The sequence below is a fragment of the Sturnus vulgaris genome, chromosome 15, assembly GCF_052056855.1.
Source record: "Sturnus vulgaris isolate bStuVul1 chromosome 15, bStuVul1.hap1, whole genome shotgun sequence".
In the NCBI taxonomy this organism is placed as follows: Eukaryota; Metazoa; Chordata; class Aves; order Passeriformes; family Sturnidae; genus Sturnus; species Sturnus vulgaris.
The window spans coordinates 7434837-7451004 of record NC_142257.1 but is presented as its reverse complement, the minus strand read 5'-3'; the positions used below and the strand labels follow the sequence as shown (position 1 = coordinate 7451004).

At 42.7% G+C, this 16168-nt stretch overlaps 1 protein-coding gene across 1 annotated transcript in view; it reads right to left on the bottom strand.

The window, feature by feature from the left end:
- ADAMTS2 (ADAM metallopeptidase with thrombospondin type 1 motif 2) overlaps positions 1-16168 on the bottom strand; it is a 173989-nt gene that overhangs the window by 21442 nt on the left and 136379 nt on the right. Inside the window, exons 7-12 of the mRNA XM_014886901.2 lie at positions 15333-15438; positions 13559-13702; positions 11731-11863; positions 10154-10267; positions 3066-3211; positions 1494-1669 (exon numbers count right to left, since the gene is read on the bottom strand). Coding sequence (XP_014742387.2) covers positions 1494-1669; positions 3066-3211; positions 10154-10267; positions 11731-11863; positions 13559-13702; positions 15333-15438 — 819 coding nt within the window. The remainder of the gene's footprint in view (positions 1-1493; positions 1670-3065; positions 3212-10153; positions 10268-11730; positions 11864-13558; positions 13703-15332; positions 15439-16168) is intronic.

The following is a 16168-nucleotide window of genomic DNA, read 5'->3' as shown; positions in this document are numbered from 1 at the left end:
GCAGAGTATCCCCTCACTGGAATGCAAAATGATTCATCCAAAGTGACCCTTCCCCTCCCAGTGATGGGAGCTGGGCTGAGGGTGGGGTGGGTGCCCACAAGCTGCCCCTTGCTAGGCCAACCCTGCCCTCAAGAATTTGTCAAGTGAAGTGACAGGCCTCAAAACCAGCAAGCAGCTCACACTGCTCATTCAACAAGTTGAGACTCATTGCCTTGTGCCTTTCTGTTAGGTAAAACATCACAGTGTGTTTTCTGGCAAGAGCTGACATGGCCCAAATCAAGCAGCTGCACCTGCACTGGCAGTTAAGCTGAGGCATTAACAGGAACAGGAACATTTCTATTCTAGCAGGTGATCTCTGTCAAGAGGCCACAACATCAGCTTGCCCTTGCTGGGTGAGAGCCAGCACCCATCCAACCCAACAGTGCCAGCAGCATCTGCATGAAGACACAGGAACAAAATGGAAACTTTCCTCAGAATATTCTCCCAGCTCTGCCTACACTGCAGCTGGGGACTTCCAAAATCATGGCTGGAACTTGGTGTTTAATAGCTCTTAACAGACTGTAGAACTGTCAAGAATTTTTCAAAATAATTTCTAGAACTTTCTGGCATCTGCAACTTTCTGTGGCAGTGAATTTCAAGATAATTAGATGCTTTGTACTAAGTCTTTCCTCTTATTTGTTTTAAATCTGCCACTCGATAATTTTATTTGATGTTCCCAGGCTCGTGTTATGAGAAACTCAATAATTATTCCACGTTCAGTCTCTTTGGGCCACTCACAACTCTGTAACTCTATCTTTTTAATCTACATTCTTGCTTTTCCAGGGTGAAAAGTCCTAGTTTTTCCAAACTCTCCTCATCCAGAAGTCATTATTTATGTTTGCTTTATTCTGGCCTGAGTTCAGCTGTGGGTTTTTTAGCAGTGTGGGCAGCAATGAGATGGGCACAACCTGAGCTGCATTGGCTGGGTATTTAAAGTGCAGACACAATGTGTAGGTACACGGGGACAGGCCAGTGTTCTCCCTCTCTCCCTTTGCAGTCACTGAACTGATCTTTTCCTAAAACTATTTCCAGCCTTTCTCTTCAGAGCCCACCATTGTACAGATCCATACAGACACACACAAGCTTTTACTCCCATATCCATTACTGGCATTCATTAACACCAAACTTCCTTTGCCTTCTCCTGTCACTCAGTGTCACAAGGTCCTTCTGCAGCTCTCAGAGTGGGCCATCCTCCCATGCAAACCATTCCCTTTTATCTCATGGTAAATCCATTTAACAGCTGTCATTGGGGAACAGTGTCCAAAGTTTTTTGAAAATCCAAGTACACTGTATAAATTGAATCACTCATACACTGATACTCACTGATCCCTCCAAACAACTCCTAACAGATTCAGGAGGCATGATTTCCTGGGAAGACGCTTTACCCCTCTCTATATAATTTTTTATTCATATTTGCAACTGATTTTAGTTTTCACAGGAGAGGGGCTGCTCACCATCAACATGTTCATAGGGGAGCCAGTGATGTTTGGTGTTCTGGTACTCAAAGTAAGGGTCCCACTGCCGGCACTGCTCCTCTCTGAAGTCCTCCAAGTCCTTGGGGCAGTCCTGGGTGTTGCACAGCTGGAATTCATAGCTCGGCCCCACACACGTGCGGCCTCCATTGGCAGGACTGTGACAGGGAGAGAAACCCATGGTTAGTTTTGCCATTATTTCATTAATCAAGTGTCTATCAAATCTTTTGAGAAGAAGTTTGTTTCCTAGTCATGTCAGTAGGCACTTGATGAAGCCAGGGCTGTATTTCTGATATGTACAAGACATACTTGCTTTCAAAACCTGCTGTCACTATTTATCTGTTAAAAAGCAACTTCTGCAAGTAGAGGTTCAAACTATTTGATAAAGGAAAGAAAAGCCATTTTCTTGGTGTAGGCAGGAAAGGAAAGCAGAGCAGAACTCATTCACATTCACCCCTAATGCAGCAGCAAAGGCAGAAGAACCCACATCAGTGCTGTGATGGGCACCAGATCCCTGGCACATCTGGCAACACAGAGCTCAGGACCTGAAGCTGAGTTTGCACCCTCTTCCAGGAAACACAGAAAATGTTTTCAATAGCACACTAGGCTTTCTGACATGCACAGAGATTTTACAACTAAAACTGTGCCCACAATTATAAAGGTCACTTCTCTGTTGCCAAAGTAATAAAGGCTGAAAAGAGAACTGGCAAACTTTTTCTTAACAGAACAATTTCCATTGGAAAATGCTGCTTTGTAAAACTAAAAAAAAACCCCAAATCAATGATAAGATGATTTTCAATACTAGTCAAGTTCAATTGCTTTATTAACAAACCAATAAATTCAATGTTAAAAGTATTCTCTCGGTTAAAATAATTTAATTCTGACGATTGCTTTAGTTCTTGCTGTTAGGATCTTGACATTTTATGATACCACACTAAGATAGCAATAATTACACGTTTCATATCATTTGTATTAACTATATTTCTATTGTTACTGAAATGGAATAATTCTACATTATCTAGATGACCCATATGTAAGTTATTAAAGCAAGACAATTCAAAATTCCTAAAATTAACTTTGAGGAAGGTTCTGATCTCAGGAGCTGTATTACAACTTGGAATGAAAACAGTTTGAAAATATTTTAAGATCTTCTTGTTCAAACATCCTAAAAGGTGGATTAAAGAAAACTTTTTAAAGGTTTAAGAAAAATCCAGTAAATCACTGCTATCATTTCATACTCACATTTTAAAGTGAGATATATCGGACCGTAAACTTTTCTTATGCTTTACACAGCACTGTATTAGCACTTTCAAGATCCTTGTAACTGCATAACCCGTTTAATGGATGGATAAACTGAGAAATAAGGATGATTCATGACTTGCTAAGGGCCAAAAGTAGAATTTCTGACAACTTATGCTATAGGTCAGATTTAACAAGCACCACTCAGCATCCTTTACTGCACTGCTGCACTGGTCATGCACTGAGGATCCTCCCCGTGAGCCTCTGCACATCAGTGGAGCCATGGGGTGTCACTTACTGTGGGGTGTCACTTACTGTGGGTTGTCACACTGCCGGGTCCTGTACTTCACCCCAGTGCCACATGTGCGGGAACAAGAGCCAAACTTGCTCCATGCCCCCCAGTGTCCATCCTGCTTCAGGATGTCTGGTGTGAGCCAGATGCAGTGACCTTTAAAGCAATGCTGAAAGAGAGAATCATATGTCAGGATGATTAGATTATTAACTTACATCTGATGAGAATCTGTTGCACAACACATTATAGTTTTCTGCACAGGTTCTGGATTTTTTTCACTTCTCCAGTAGAAAGCAGAGAGACTTGCTGTCAGATTGTGCCCATGATCCCAAACTCAGATTTTATAAAGGTACGTGTTCAGCACACACACATGTGCATGCAGGTTTCAAGCCTACCAAGTTTGTTAAACTGCTCTGTGTTACATTTCTTCATCACCTGTCTGCAGCAGGGATATTGTTTAAGGGAAATGGCAGAATCCCAAATCTTGCAGACTAACAGTAACATCCTGCCTCCACTATTGCCTGCAGCCTCTGCAGGCAGCACTGTCAGGAGCTCTGGCCACAGCACCATCCTGCCCAGCCACTCCCAAATCCACACACATATTCCTATAATAAATGCCATCAGCAAAGTGTCATGGAATTAAAGCAAACTCACATTGTAGACATTAATGCTATTAAATAAAAAGTCTTGCAGTGTCTCCCTGGAGATCTCAAGGTAAACCTGACCAACAAACCAGGAGGCATTCCTTAGGGACAGTCCTACAGCTGCACAGCTCATCACGCCCTACCACACTTTCTCCTTTCTTTTACCTGGTTTTTAATACAGTCATTCTACAGCAGTTGAAACACAGAATTTGCTACATTCCCTAAACCATCAAGGTATTTATTTTATTTCTTTAAGAGCCTTCATAGCTCCAGTACTGATCGTCTCTACTGGCATCTCCTGTTAAAGAAACCTGTCAATGCCTTTCCACCAATTTCTCCAGTCCCTAATCAACGAATTTTTTCTCAGCTGAAGTCACAAAGAATTCTTCTCAAGGATCACAAGATTCTGGCCCCTTTCAGTACTATTTCTGCTTTCATAAAAGTCTACTGATGAAGTGTGGGTGCTGGAAAATATATTCCAGCAAACAAACGACTTTGCATGAGACTGTCACAGTTTGTCTGCGTTAACGGTTACTGCTGGGATGAGAGCTCTGGCTCAGGAGCACAGATGGCTGCAACAACAAGTGAAATCAGTCACTTACTTTCCTTAACATTCAAGTCAACAACAACATTTTACACAGCTTAACAAGCCCTGGAACGCAGGAATTTGGCAGGCTGCACAAGACAAGCATATGGCTAAATGCATGCTGCCAGCAAAAACAAAATCAGAAGATATATAACAGGAGAGCGTTCTTGAGCAGAGAGTGATTAGTGATCTGGAAGGCAAATCTAAAAGTGAAGGATAATCATTAATAATGCTGAATTTAAAGAGAGAATCATTAGTAGAATGGTGACAAAGCACAGCTTACTGATTCACTAATCTGCTCAGTGACTGGCTCCTTATTCATGCAATTTATTTTGGAGCTGATTTGGTTGGACAAGGAGTAGAAGAGAGAGTAGAAATTAGGTTTCAACTATTTTTTTCTTTCCCATGACTTCAGATATTCATAGTCAAACCTATGAAATAGATGAGTTACCATAAAGCCAATTATACCAATCCTGCTCCAGAGCTGTAATGGGCAGATTTTTCTTAGATGTTTGACAGAAAAAGAGATAATTCAGCAAAGCGTGAAAGAAATGCAAAATCCTAATATGTCCTTTGCTTTTTTTGGTTTAGAAACTCAGGGCTGTACCCGTCAGGGACTGTTTACTTATGGCTTTAGAGAGGTTTGTTTGAACAAACAGTTGGAGTCGTGGGGCCCTGCACAGCCAGGGGACCATTCAGCCATGCGGGGGAAGCTGGCCATGGTTCAGCTTGTCAATAGAATGGTTCAGCTTGTCAATAGACATTTCGGCTGGGCTTGGAAGCAGATGTGAAGTGACAGCTCCTGATCTGTTCTTGCTCACACATCCTTTTATCAGGCTGCTGCATCTCTCAGATGTGAGTTCCACAGCAGTCACCAAATCCATTTCAGGAGCTGTTTAGCCTCTGTTCATTATGTGACGATCCAGAATCCAGCGCTTGGACTCATGGAGGAGAGGGAGAGATGTGATGACACTGTGCTGCCCAGCCTCTTTTCCCTGTTTTAGTCAGGAATAGCAGGATGTAGGTTTGCAACAACCTCTAATAAAGCCCCTCTCTGACATTGAGACTGGTCCCTGAACTGTAATGCAAACACAGAAAAGTGTTATTGACTTTGCTGTGTAAAGGGAAGAGCAGCACTGATTTTTAGTGGAGAAGCCGGTCAGATGGTGATTGTTGGGAAGCTGAGGCAGAGCTATTAGGAGAGAAACATTTGTGTAAAATGAGTCACCCCCAGCTCTGCCTTTTTTTTGTGGATTGAAAGAAAGGAGCCTACAGAAAACAAAATTAATCACTAATGAATCTTACTCTGGGCTGATCCATGCAAGAAAATTCATGAGAAGGTAAAACCAGAGACAGAGCAATCTCCAGTGTAATAAAAGAAGTTAAAGCCAACCCTTTCCATTCCTACTACATTAACTACATAATGAGGTGGAAAAGAGCCAATTTCAAACACTATTCCCTTCATAAAGAGGGGGTTTCACTTAAAGAATGAAGCATATTAGAGCATTTTTTTTAAATGAGAAAAAAAAGGGTAAATGCAAATTGCTTTCTTAGTTGAAGACAAGATGACTTCTTGCAGTCTCGCCTATTTTTCTGGCAAACAGGGCAGTCCAAAACAAGTGCAATTTCCAGAACAGGGAGCTTAAATTTCTTGCAGTAAAACATTCCACTGCTGTTTTCAGCAGTTCTTTGAAACAACTGCTGTGGATGCCAAAAAAAGAGCCAGTGTGTTCCTGTGGGCTTAACACATCTCCAAGTCAATTTTCCAAGAAAAGATTTGAAGATCTTCTCTGGGTGTCCGTACCTATTTTATATGGGGCAGAAATGGGCACCTCTCCAGTGTCCTCACTTGATGCTCCACTATAGCAAGTGACCCCTCATACTGCACCATGGCTGGGGGTGCTCAGTTCTCCTCACTCTCCTGAGGTCCCATCAGGAGTTATTTATTTGTATTCCCCATCACATGCAGGCTGGCCCGCTCTGCTCCATCTGTTTGAGAATAATTAGTTGCAAGGCATGAACCGAAAGTTCCAACACTGAGGACTATTCTGAGGCAGTAAAAGTTTCTTCAGTGGAGAATCAAGTGTCCTCCCTGTTTCTGTGGTGACTAACACAGCACACTCTCACCCATCTGTCTCCTGTCTCTGAGAGAAGCTGAGGTCAGCTTTCTCAGTGGGAAATTTACTGGATTGCTTTGAGTACACATTAGTGTTTTCAGAAACCTTTCTTCTTGGTCCATTTTTCTTCTCAAAAAATATCTATTTATTTCAATATTTAATCATTCCCTTCCTTTCCTGACAGAGTAAAAAATCATTCCAAGTTTTACTCAGATCATCTCATTAGCACAGTGCAAGTAAAGAGAAGACCTGCTAGGTTTGTTCTGGATCCTTGGCACAGAAGCCAAATCCAAGAGCAACATCAGCTTGGTTGGCAGGGGCAGCCACCAGGCTCTTACCTCTCTCCAAGAATAAAAAAAAGGAGGCTCAGGTGGTGCAAACCTTGATGTTAGTCACTGCAGGAAGCAGATGGACTCAAGCATGTGATCTCCCTGCGTGACTGACTCTGGGTTTTATTTCTACCCTGTGGAGAGCAGTTAGCTACTTCAGCCGACATAAATGTCTCCCCAGAAGAGTTTGATTTTTAAAAAATGGAATAACAAAAAGTGATGATAGATTTCTGAAGTTTGCCTGGATTCAGAAGCCTGAGGCTAAGAGGTAGAGCTGACAGACTTGTATACAAGTAAATAAATTATCAGCTGACAGCATATGTTTTCTTTCAATCTACAGAATGCCAGGCAGAGTTAAGGTTTGCACAGTTATGTCTTGTCTGCATGGTTTACTATAGTAATTTATGGAGTGTCTTTGACTCCACAGTAAGACTCTGAACCTCCATGTGTTTAACTTTACACACTAGAGTTATTTCATGAAAAGAAATGTGACCATTGCAAGTGGCTGCATGATCAAAGCTTCACAAAGCTTCTCTCTTGCTCAATTGAAAACTCAATCTGTTTTTTAAAAAATCAAGCTGGGAGCAATATAAATTATTCTACTTGCTTTAGGATTCTATCAAAATAGTAGTTTTCTTTTCTGACTGGGAAGATCCAGGAGAGTATGTTCTTTTTTTATCTTTAAACCCAGCAAATTATTAGTTAGCTGCCAATTAACATAATGGGTGCTCAGTATCTCCATTTGCACAAGAAGACTTATTAAGAAGTTTTCAAAATGGCAGAACCTCACTCTTTTGGCAGCTTAGTTCAAATAACCACAGGTACAGAAGAGCTTACAAACATTTACATAAATATACACTTATCTGTACACATATATACACACATATAGACAGCACTAGAAAGCCTCATCTTTCCTTTCAAAGGGTCAGTGCCTGGGTCCAGGACACAGCCTGGGTGTCACATGCCCCTTAACTATCCTGCTTGCCAAAAATATGTTATAGATTTCATGTCTCCCACATGGCTGTTCTTGCCCCTTGACCATCAGCTAGGAAGGAGGCAGCTGGACTGGATTCTCCTCAATGGCATCTTGCTAAATTTGGGATTAGTCCTCAGTTATTTGAAGACCAGCCCTAGGTGAGAACATCCAAGCACCGCGCGCCGTGTTCGCCTCCCCAGCACCACTTTCATTTCTGGCATCCGGTCCCCTCAGCTGCAGCAAAGCCAGGATGTTTCTGTGACACATCAGCAGTGTTGTGATTGGTTTGAGCTTAAAATAGGCCCTGGGAATTAGTGGCATGAAATCATGAAAACTGCAAGTCTCTAAGTGGGAAACAAATGAATCTTTCTCAATCAACATCTTTAATTGGTTATGTTTCTATACTTTTATTTTCTGGCAAGATTCCAAAGAAAACAGGAAATCGTGTTTGAAATTATTTTCCTTCTTCTCAAGTGCTGATGAGGTATCCTGGGAGATGTACCTGAAAGGAAGCTGCCCCACAGCAACTGAGTCCCAGCTTTGGGCAATAAATGCATTTTACAGCCCTGTGCATTCAGGCAAGATCCTCTGGTATTGTCCCAGTTGGTGAAGAGAGTGAACAGGGGAAGGCAAAATCAAAGGCAGGGATGGAAAGAAAAGGAACAGATGTAAAAGCATTGATCTGATGTACCTCTATTAAAAACACCAACATCTAATAAATACACTGGTCAAATACTGAGCTCAGATATATAAAGTCAGCTATATAACCTTCAGAACTCACACTATTTTAAAAAACCCAAAACATTTTGTTCAGACTGCTGAGCCTTATCTAATAAAAAGGTTTTCATTTTACAATATTTTCTCAGGTTCTTCTGGAAGGTGGCAGCAAGTTTATTTATCAAAAAACTGGGACAGCTCCCTTGAGAATAAAACAGTCAGAGTCCTATCATCTACTGAAACTTCAGAATGTGCACATACTCTCTTGCATCTCTGCCGAGCTCAAAAGCCTGGCTGTCTGCACAGCTTGCTGAAGCCTTGGATCCCAAGTCCCAGTCCAAAGAAAATTTTTACAGCTGAGTTGCATAATATCCTGACAAACTGTTTATAATGGAAGCACTGACAGATCCTTAACTGTAGGGTTACAAATTCCTTTTTTCTCCTCATTTCTGTTCAAATACTAATATGAATGAATAGCTCAGGGAAGAGAGTGATGCAACAAAATGGAATGTAACTGTATTTTTCAGTTGGGGGTAATGAATATTTTTAATATAAAAATCAAGATAAATAAAAGGTATCCAAATAAATTGTCTATAATTTTGGATTGTAACTTAATTCTTTTTTTATTTATTTTTTTAATAAGAAACAAAGCTTTTATAACAGGAATAATTTAAAGAAGAGAAAACCAGAAGGGAGTGGTCTGCATAGAGCATGACTTGCTGGGAAATTAATTTAACATAATGTTTTCATAAAAAAGACTTTTCAAACCATAACAGCAGCTGCTAATATGGTTCATTTATCGCATAAATGATGTCATACACTCGGTTGTAAAAAAACCTTTCCAAGTAGCGACATCTTCCTCTCCCCCTCAGTCACTGCATCCAAAGCCCAGGGAAGCCAGATTTTTTTCATCAGACTTCAAAGGGCTTGGAGTTCAGCCCCACTGTGAGCAGAGTGTGATCTCCAGGGAGGATTCCTGGGGCTGGGAGCAGCTCCAGCGCGGTGGTGGAGCAGCCGGAGCTCTGTGAGCCTTTGCCACCTCACCCCATCCCTCCACCGCTCCTCTGCCTCCCTGGGCTCTCATCAAACCAGCAAATCCACCTCCACACACCTGCCCTTCTCTGCTCAGCCCCTCTGTGCTGTCCTGTGGGTTCTCTCCAGCTGGCACTCAACTCCCACATCCATCCTTTCCCTCTGGGATGCTCCAGGGCCGTGGCTTGGCCGTGTCTCCAGCCCTCACTGCTCTCTGCACCCCCGCATGGGGGAGGCCAGGCAGCACCACAGCAGCATTGCTGATCCAAGCACAACACCCTGACTTCAAAAGAGTCATAGGAGAGCAGAAATTTCCCCATTTTTGGCTTTGCCGCAGAGATTTTCATGGGGCAGATACTGCCACGATCTGCCTGAGGTGACAATGTTTAATGGTCCTCAGATCCTCCCCTCACACTGCTCAGAATCACAGAATATCCTGAGTTGGATGGGACCCACAAGAATCATCAAGTCCAACTCTCGAGTGAATGGCTCCTACAAGGATCAAACCCATGTGCTATTAGCACCATGCTCTAACCAGCTGAGCTCAGCTCACTTGCACTCAGGAGTTTGCCCCACATCTTAGCAAACCTCAGGCCCTCCAGACAGGTTCTTCTCTTGTTCCTCTTGATTTTGAGGGGAACATCCCCAGCTAGACACAAAAGCATGTGAACACTCATGGGCATGTGGGTACCCAGGGCAGCAGCTCTCACCTTCCCTGGTGCACACATGGTCCCGTCCAGCGGAGGCCCTTTCTTTGTTTTGCAGAAATAGGGGTTCTCGGGGTGGCTACACCACAGCTGCTTGCAGGGATCAAATGTACGGAACTGGAACACAGGAAAAAAATCAGTGTGGATGATGTTTTGAGAGAGCTCCCACTGAAAACTGCATCAGAAGCTGCAGGTGGGGGGTTCTTCTCCTAGGTATAAAATGCCAGCTGTTAGTGCTGATCGCTGAGGAACACTGTGACGTCTGTGGATTGAATATTTGAGCATACAGAATCGTGACTCTGAGATCCCATCTGCATGTGATGGAATAAAGTCGGGCAAAAATAGTTCTACACAAGTGACCAACCAGTTTCCTCAGGCAGTGAGACACACACTGCCTTTTCTTACAGCTTCTCCAAATGGGGCTGCTTCATTTGGCAAACAAAGCAAAAAATCCTTGTGCACCCATGAGAGCTGGAAATTAGCTGCTCAGACTTTAGCTCAGCTGTTGTAATCCCTTTCTCAGGGGGATGGAAATTTGAGATCAGGTCACCAATCCAATGAATAAATCAGCATTTTACCTACGATGCAAAGGCTTCTATAGGAGAGGATGGGAACCACCCACCACAAAACATACTAAATCATGATGTCTGGACATGCTTTTGGCTATTCTGAACAAAGGAGACCAGAAAGCCTCCCTCTCTTAGGCTCTGGAGTATGGCTGTAAGAAAAGATTCTCTTTGGCTGGGACATTCTTCCAAGGCAGCATCAGAGGGAATTGTGTCATGACACAGTACTACAGCTCATGCTCTAAAGGTTCTCATCCATTATCTAGGGACACTGCTCAGCACATATATTCCTGCAGATGGGAATGAAAGCAGAAATGTTACGTGTCAGCAGCTGCCAGCAGCTGAAAACATCTCTTTCCATTTAATATTTTGTTCTACTTGAAGAGCTGGGGGTGGGAGGCACAGCCCTACTGCAGAAGACTCTATTTTCTGAGGCCAGTCCACTGAGAATTGCACTAATCTTCCCTTGCTTTAAATTTAGACTTCGCCTATTGTTTTCCTCATATACGAGAGCCAACCATGCCATCAAGAGTCCTTACAAGTTGCTTTACTCGCTGTCACACATATTTTCTCTTGCAAAGTATCAAAATGCATCCCACTTTCCATAAAATTGGATCATAAAAGCATGCTGCCCTGTGCTAACACCATGAGATGTGGCAGCAAATCCATTTCCTCCACATCCAGGTGGGAGTTTTGTAGCAAAATAACCAGCTGCCAGCAAGAGGAGGCTCAATAACACAGTAAGTTTGTTTGCTTGACAACTACAGGTCTTTATGAAACTACACAAGAATTATTTCAGTAACTCCAGTTAAAAAAACAAACAAACAAAAGCAAACCAAGAGATATTTAGAATAACATATATATCGACATTCAGTTGTTAATCCTTGCTTACAGCTAAGAGGGCACAACATCTTTCCCTGTGGGCTTCACTACGCTGTCCCTATAAAGGACATTTCAGAGGCACTTAGACCACTCCTGGATGAGAAACAGCAGAAGCTAAAGTTGAGTACTCACAGCTGTGCACATCATGTATCCCAGACCAAAGTCAAATCGGCACTGCTCATTCATGGAGTAGTGAATGCCTGGCAGCTGTGGAAGGGAAGGCCAGTCATGTTCGAAGGGATCATCCCGCAGACAATCGTAGGAACTGCAACAGGCAAAAATTACAGGAACAGATGGGGCTCTGAGGCTTGCACAGTGTTTGTGGTTTCATTGCCTTTTTGTTCCAAACAAAATAGAGCCTACAATTTCTCAGATGCTCGTCCTGAAGAGCAGCTAATATTGCATTTACTCTCACATTCACTTTAGCATGTTGTATCCACCTTCAATGGATTCTACACATCTTTTTTTGAAGCCCTTCCATTGTAATTTCCATTTAGCTTGCAGGTAAATTCCTATCAGTCTCCAGGCTCCTTATGTGAAAGGAATCAAAGGAAGAATCCACATGAGACCAAGAAGAAAAGAAAGTTTAATTAATTTTCCATTTGTGGAATTTCTTGCTGCCTGCAGCTGTCTTTCAAGTGAGGTTTCAAAAGCAGAGGCCAGGGTAACCAGCCCAGAATACCACTGAACTTACAGTTTCCCTTTGTCCTCCCTGAAAAGCATTTACAGACTTCACCCGTGTTTGTTCTCTCTCTGCTTCTCCTGATCGTTCCCAACTCCATCCATAGTTTAAACTAAGTTTCATTTCTTTCAAAACGTGGAAATTTCTCCTCTGCTCCTAAGGAGTGAGGACAGCCGGCAGAATTACATCTGACCAAGTCATGCCAGCAGAAAGGACTGAAGCTAGTGCCACCAAATGGTTAACACAGTGTAAGTACTGGTTGATTCACAACACCAGCACAGTCCACAGGATCCCTGAAATGTCTCCCAGTTATTTAACAGACATGAGGACACCATACACGAGCCTACCCTGGCAATCATTAAGATTGCCTTGAAGTTACCAATAGCTGAAAGCAGAATTTTGAGGTTAGATTTACTTCAAAGTAAACCATTGTTCTGCTTTGTTATAAGGCATTTTAAAAATAGTTGTATTTAAAAGAACGTAAAGCAGCCCTCTAGGCCAGATGATTTTTATTTAATGGCTAAAGCTCTGGAGGATCTTGCTAATTGAAACAATCACACTTCCCCCACAATGTTTTTATTCCTTATTGCCACACCTAAGATATCCCTGATAATAAAAATACTGACAAAAAGACTGGCTCATGTTTACTTCATGTATTTTGCTGCACCTTTTTCCTCCTCATTTTCAGCTTTTGCTAGTTATGGTAGTAGCTTCCCCATATTTTTATACAACTTTCACATGACAAGGGGAGCTTTTTTCCTGTAAGGAGCAAAAAAAAGTCATAAACAACAGAATTTGTCAGGGAACTCCCGCACAGGTTTAAAGCCTGAAGTGTCAGGTCCAAAAAGGAAGGCAAGGGGCATGGATGAAGCTGCTTAAACAGCTTTTGCATTTAAGGTACTGAAAGAAAAATTAACAACTGAAGAATTAACTCTAGAACCATGCATTCTCTTTAGATATCTACTAAAGTCAAGAAAAGCCCTGATACTTAAAGGGCAGATTTTCCTCTCTAGGCAGCACCATCTTGTCACTGACAGGTGGCAAGACAGAGATGATGCTCCTGGGTAGCCAAGGCAGCCCTCAGCTAGGGGTTAAAGGGAGGGAGGAAAGCCAGCAGTGAGATTCATAACAGTGCCTTCCATCATCCCTGAGAGGACAGCAAATACACCCTCAGTGTCCAGAAAACGAACAGACGTAGATGAAATGAGGATAACTTAGAATGGGCTGACGCGGAAGCGAGGTGCAGCATTGCTGCCACGCGTGCTGAGCAGTACTCACTGGAGGTAGCGGTTCAGCTCCTGCTGGCTGCAGCGGGACCAGTGGAAGCGGTGGAAGGCAGCCTGCACCAGGGGGGCCATGATGCTGCCCAGCCGGACCTCGTCCCCACAGCGGTTCCCTTGGCCGTCGTGCTCCATCCCTAAACTGCCCCGCGCACGACAGAGACACAGCGGTGACGTCCAGGTGGGTCTGGGTCCCCAGGGCTGCCCCTCCCCGGCGGCACCAGGGGCCGGTGCCAGCAAGGCTCCCACGTCCCATGGCCCTTGTCCACACGAGCAGAGTCATGAGGAGCAAGACAGGGTGGGACTGAAGCCGAAGAGCTGGCCTGCAGCGACTCCCACATGGAAGGATTGACCCTTGACGGTACTTTCATGTCATTAGCCCAATCCACTTTTGGAAAAAAACTAAAAATGCCTTTTTTGGACATCTGTGCACATGCACATTCGTGAATTACTACAGCTAAATGTGAATCCATTTCTGAATTACTGAGCCTGCCCACCCTCCAGGAATACTAACAGAAATGTATCCACGCTCTAATCTGGAGCTATTCAGGACTTTATATTATTTCTAAAAAAATCACACCTTAGCTTAATTCAAAGTATTTTGCAACTGCAGACAAGTCCTTTGCATGGAAAAAAAGAAAGGCACCACACAGAAAGCTAGTTCAGACAAGCTGCTGCTGTTGCCCAGGAGCAATCCCACATTGTTTAAATGTGAAACAGCCCAGAAAGTGGTGAATGCTTTCTAGAAAATTACCCCAAATTACAGATATTTTAAATATTCTTTTTGACTATATTATGAAGATATCTGTTTCTTTCCTTTGTTTGATCTTTTATTGCATCTTTAATTAGCACTATTGAACTAATGTGGGCAATATCTGTCCATAGTTAAACCAAATTAACAGATTGGGGCTGAATATGACTTGAGGGATTACAAACTTTCTGCAGTGGTGTCTCTCTTAAAGCCCATACTGCATTCTTTTTATTCCTAATTCAAAAATTCTAGAGTCAAATACTATCTGAGTCTCAAATAGGTGTCCCTGTCTAAGATATGTTTATCGTGATGCCAATAAATTTTGGCACTTTATTGCTTAAAAAAAGAGAAAGGGCCTGAAGGCTTTCTTAGGGAAAACAGAATAGATGGAAACTGTTCAGAAAAAGCCTTCTGGTAACTGTTATTCTACCAAAGAGAAAATGGGAAATCAGTGGGAGTTCTCTGAAGGGAAAACAAGGAAACTAAAAAGATCTGGGAGAAACCAAAGCTCTGACAAGTGCTGCCCAGGCATTGGTTCAAATCTCGTCAAGAAGTAAAATGATTGCATTTTTTTGATATGAGATATATAGAACAGTTGTAACTGCAGTGCTTGGCACCTTGCTTCTATAAAGTATTGTTTCCTCTATCAGCAGTAACATATACAGATTATGTGCTTATTTAGTATGGATTGCTTGCAAGGATACTGTGTTCCACTGACTCAGTGAAATCATATTTCCTTATTATGGGTACTTTCCACCAGGAGACTACAATACATCATTCAATCTAGTCCTACAGCAGCCTTGGAAGATATTTTGGTATTAGTTCTTTTTTCCCATTTGGAAATCCTGAAATACAAAGCTTACTTAAGATCATAAAGAAAGCTTTGTGAGACCTGAGACCTTAAACCAAAGCTAACCCTGAATATTGTTTCTTAACATCAGTTGCATCTGTCCAATGTCATCAGCATTTCTCTGTACCAAAAACCATTTAAGGTACAACACAGATGTCCAGTTGTACTCACACATGACCAGTTTCATGAGCCACCACAAATGCAGATGAAAAGCCATCTTCATGGTTGAGAGTGCAGCTTCGGACAGGATGGCACATCCCAGTGACTGGAGCGTAGCCTGTGAGAAACACCAAGTGTTGCAGAAAACAAACAAAAACAGAAAAATCGACGTGGTGGGAAGCTCTAGGGCGAGAATCTGTGTCCTTTGTTGTGACACAAGTATAGTTGAAGTGGTCCTCTCAAGACCTCTGCCCCCAGACATTTAACAATGTGCTCCTTCACCTATGAAACAGATGAAACCAGCCTGTTGAACAAATTTAAACTTCCTGGCTCACCAAGGAAATTCTTGTCACCTCTTGGACTGCCCTACAGTTGCCTTTTCTAAGAGCATAAGACAGCAGGGGCAAAGGACACCACATGCTGCTGTGTGGAGGAGCCCAGTACCAGCGTTAGGGAGCAAAGCCCCAGCCAGCTCTGTGTTGACAGCAGTTCTGGCCAACTCAAAATGGATGGGAAAGCTCTGAGATTTCTCCCCTCTAGTGAAAAATCTGATCTCACAGGAGGCAGAGGTCTGAAAAAAGGAAAAGGTGGGCAGCACTTGCCCCTGCTGCTCCAGACCTCTCCGTAAGAACATTTCTTGCAATTCAGCTGTAACACAGCAACAGCTTTGGAATTTTTTAAATACAAAATCTATTCTTTAATCTTTGGGCATTTTCAGGACTGTTTACATATGGATCCCATTTTCTTGGCTTCAGTAAGAACACAGAAATGATCCAATAGGTAATCAGTAAGAAAGGATAAAACAATAAGTGAAGCAGTTACAACTGAACATGGCCCAACGCAGAGCT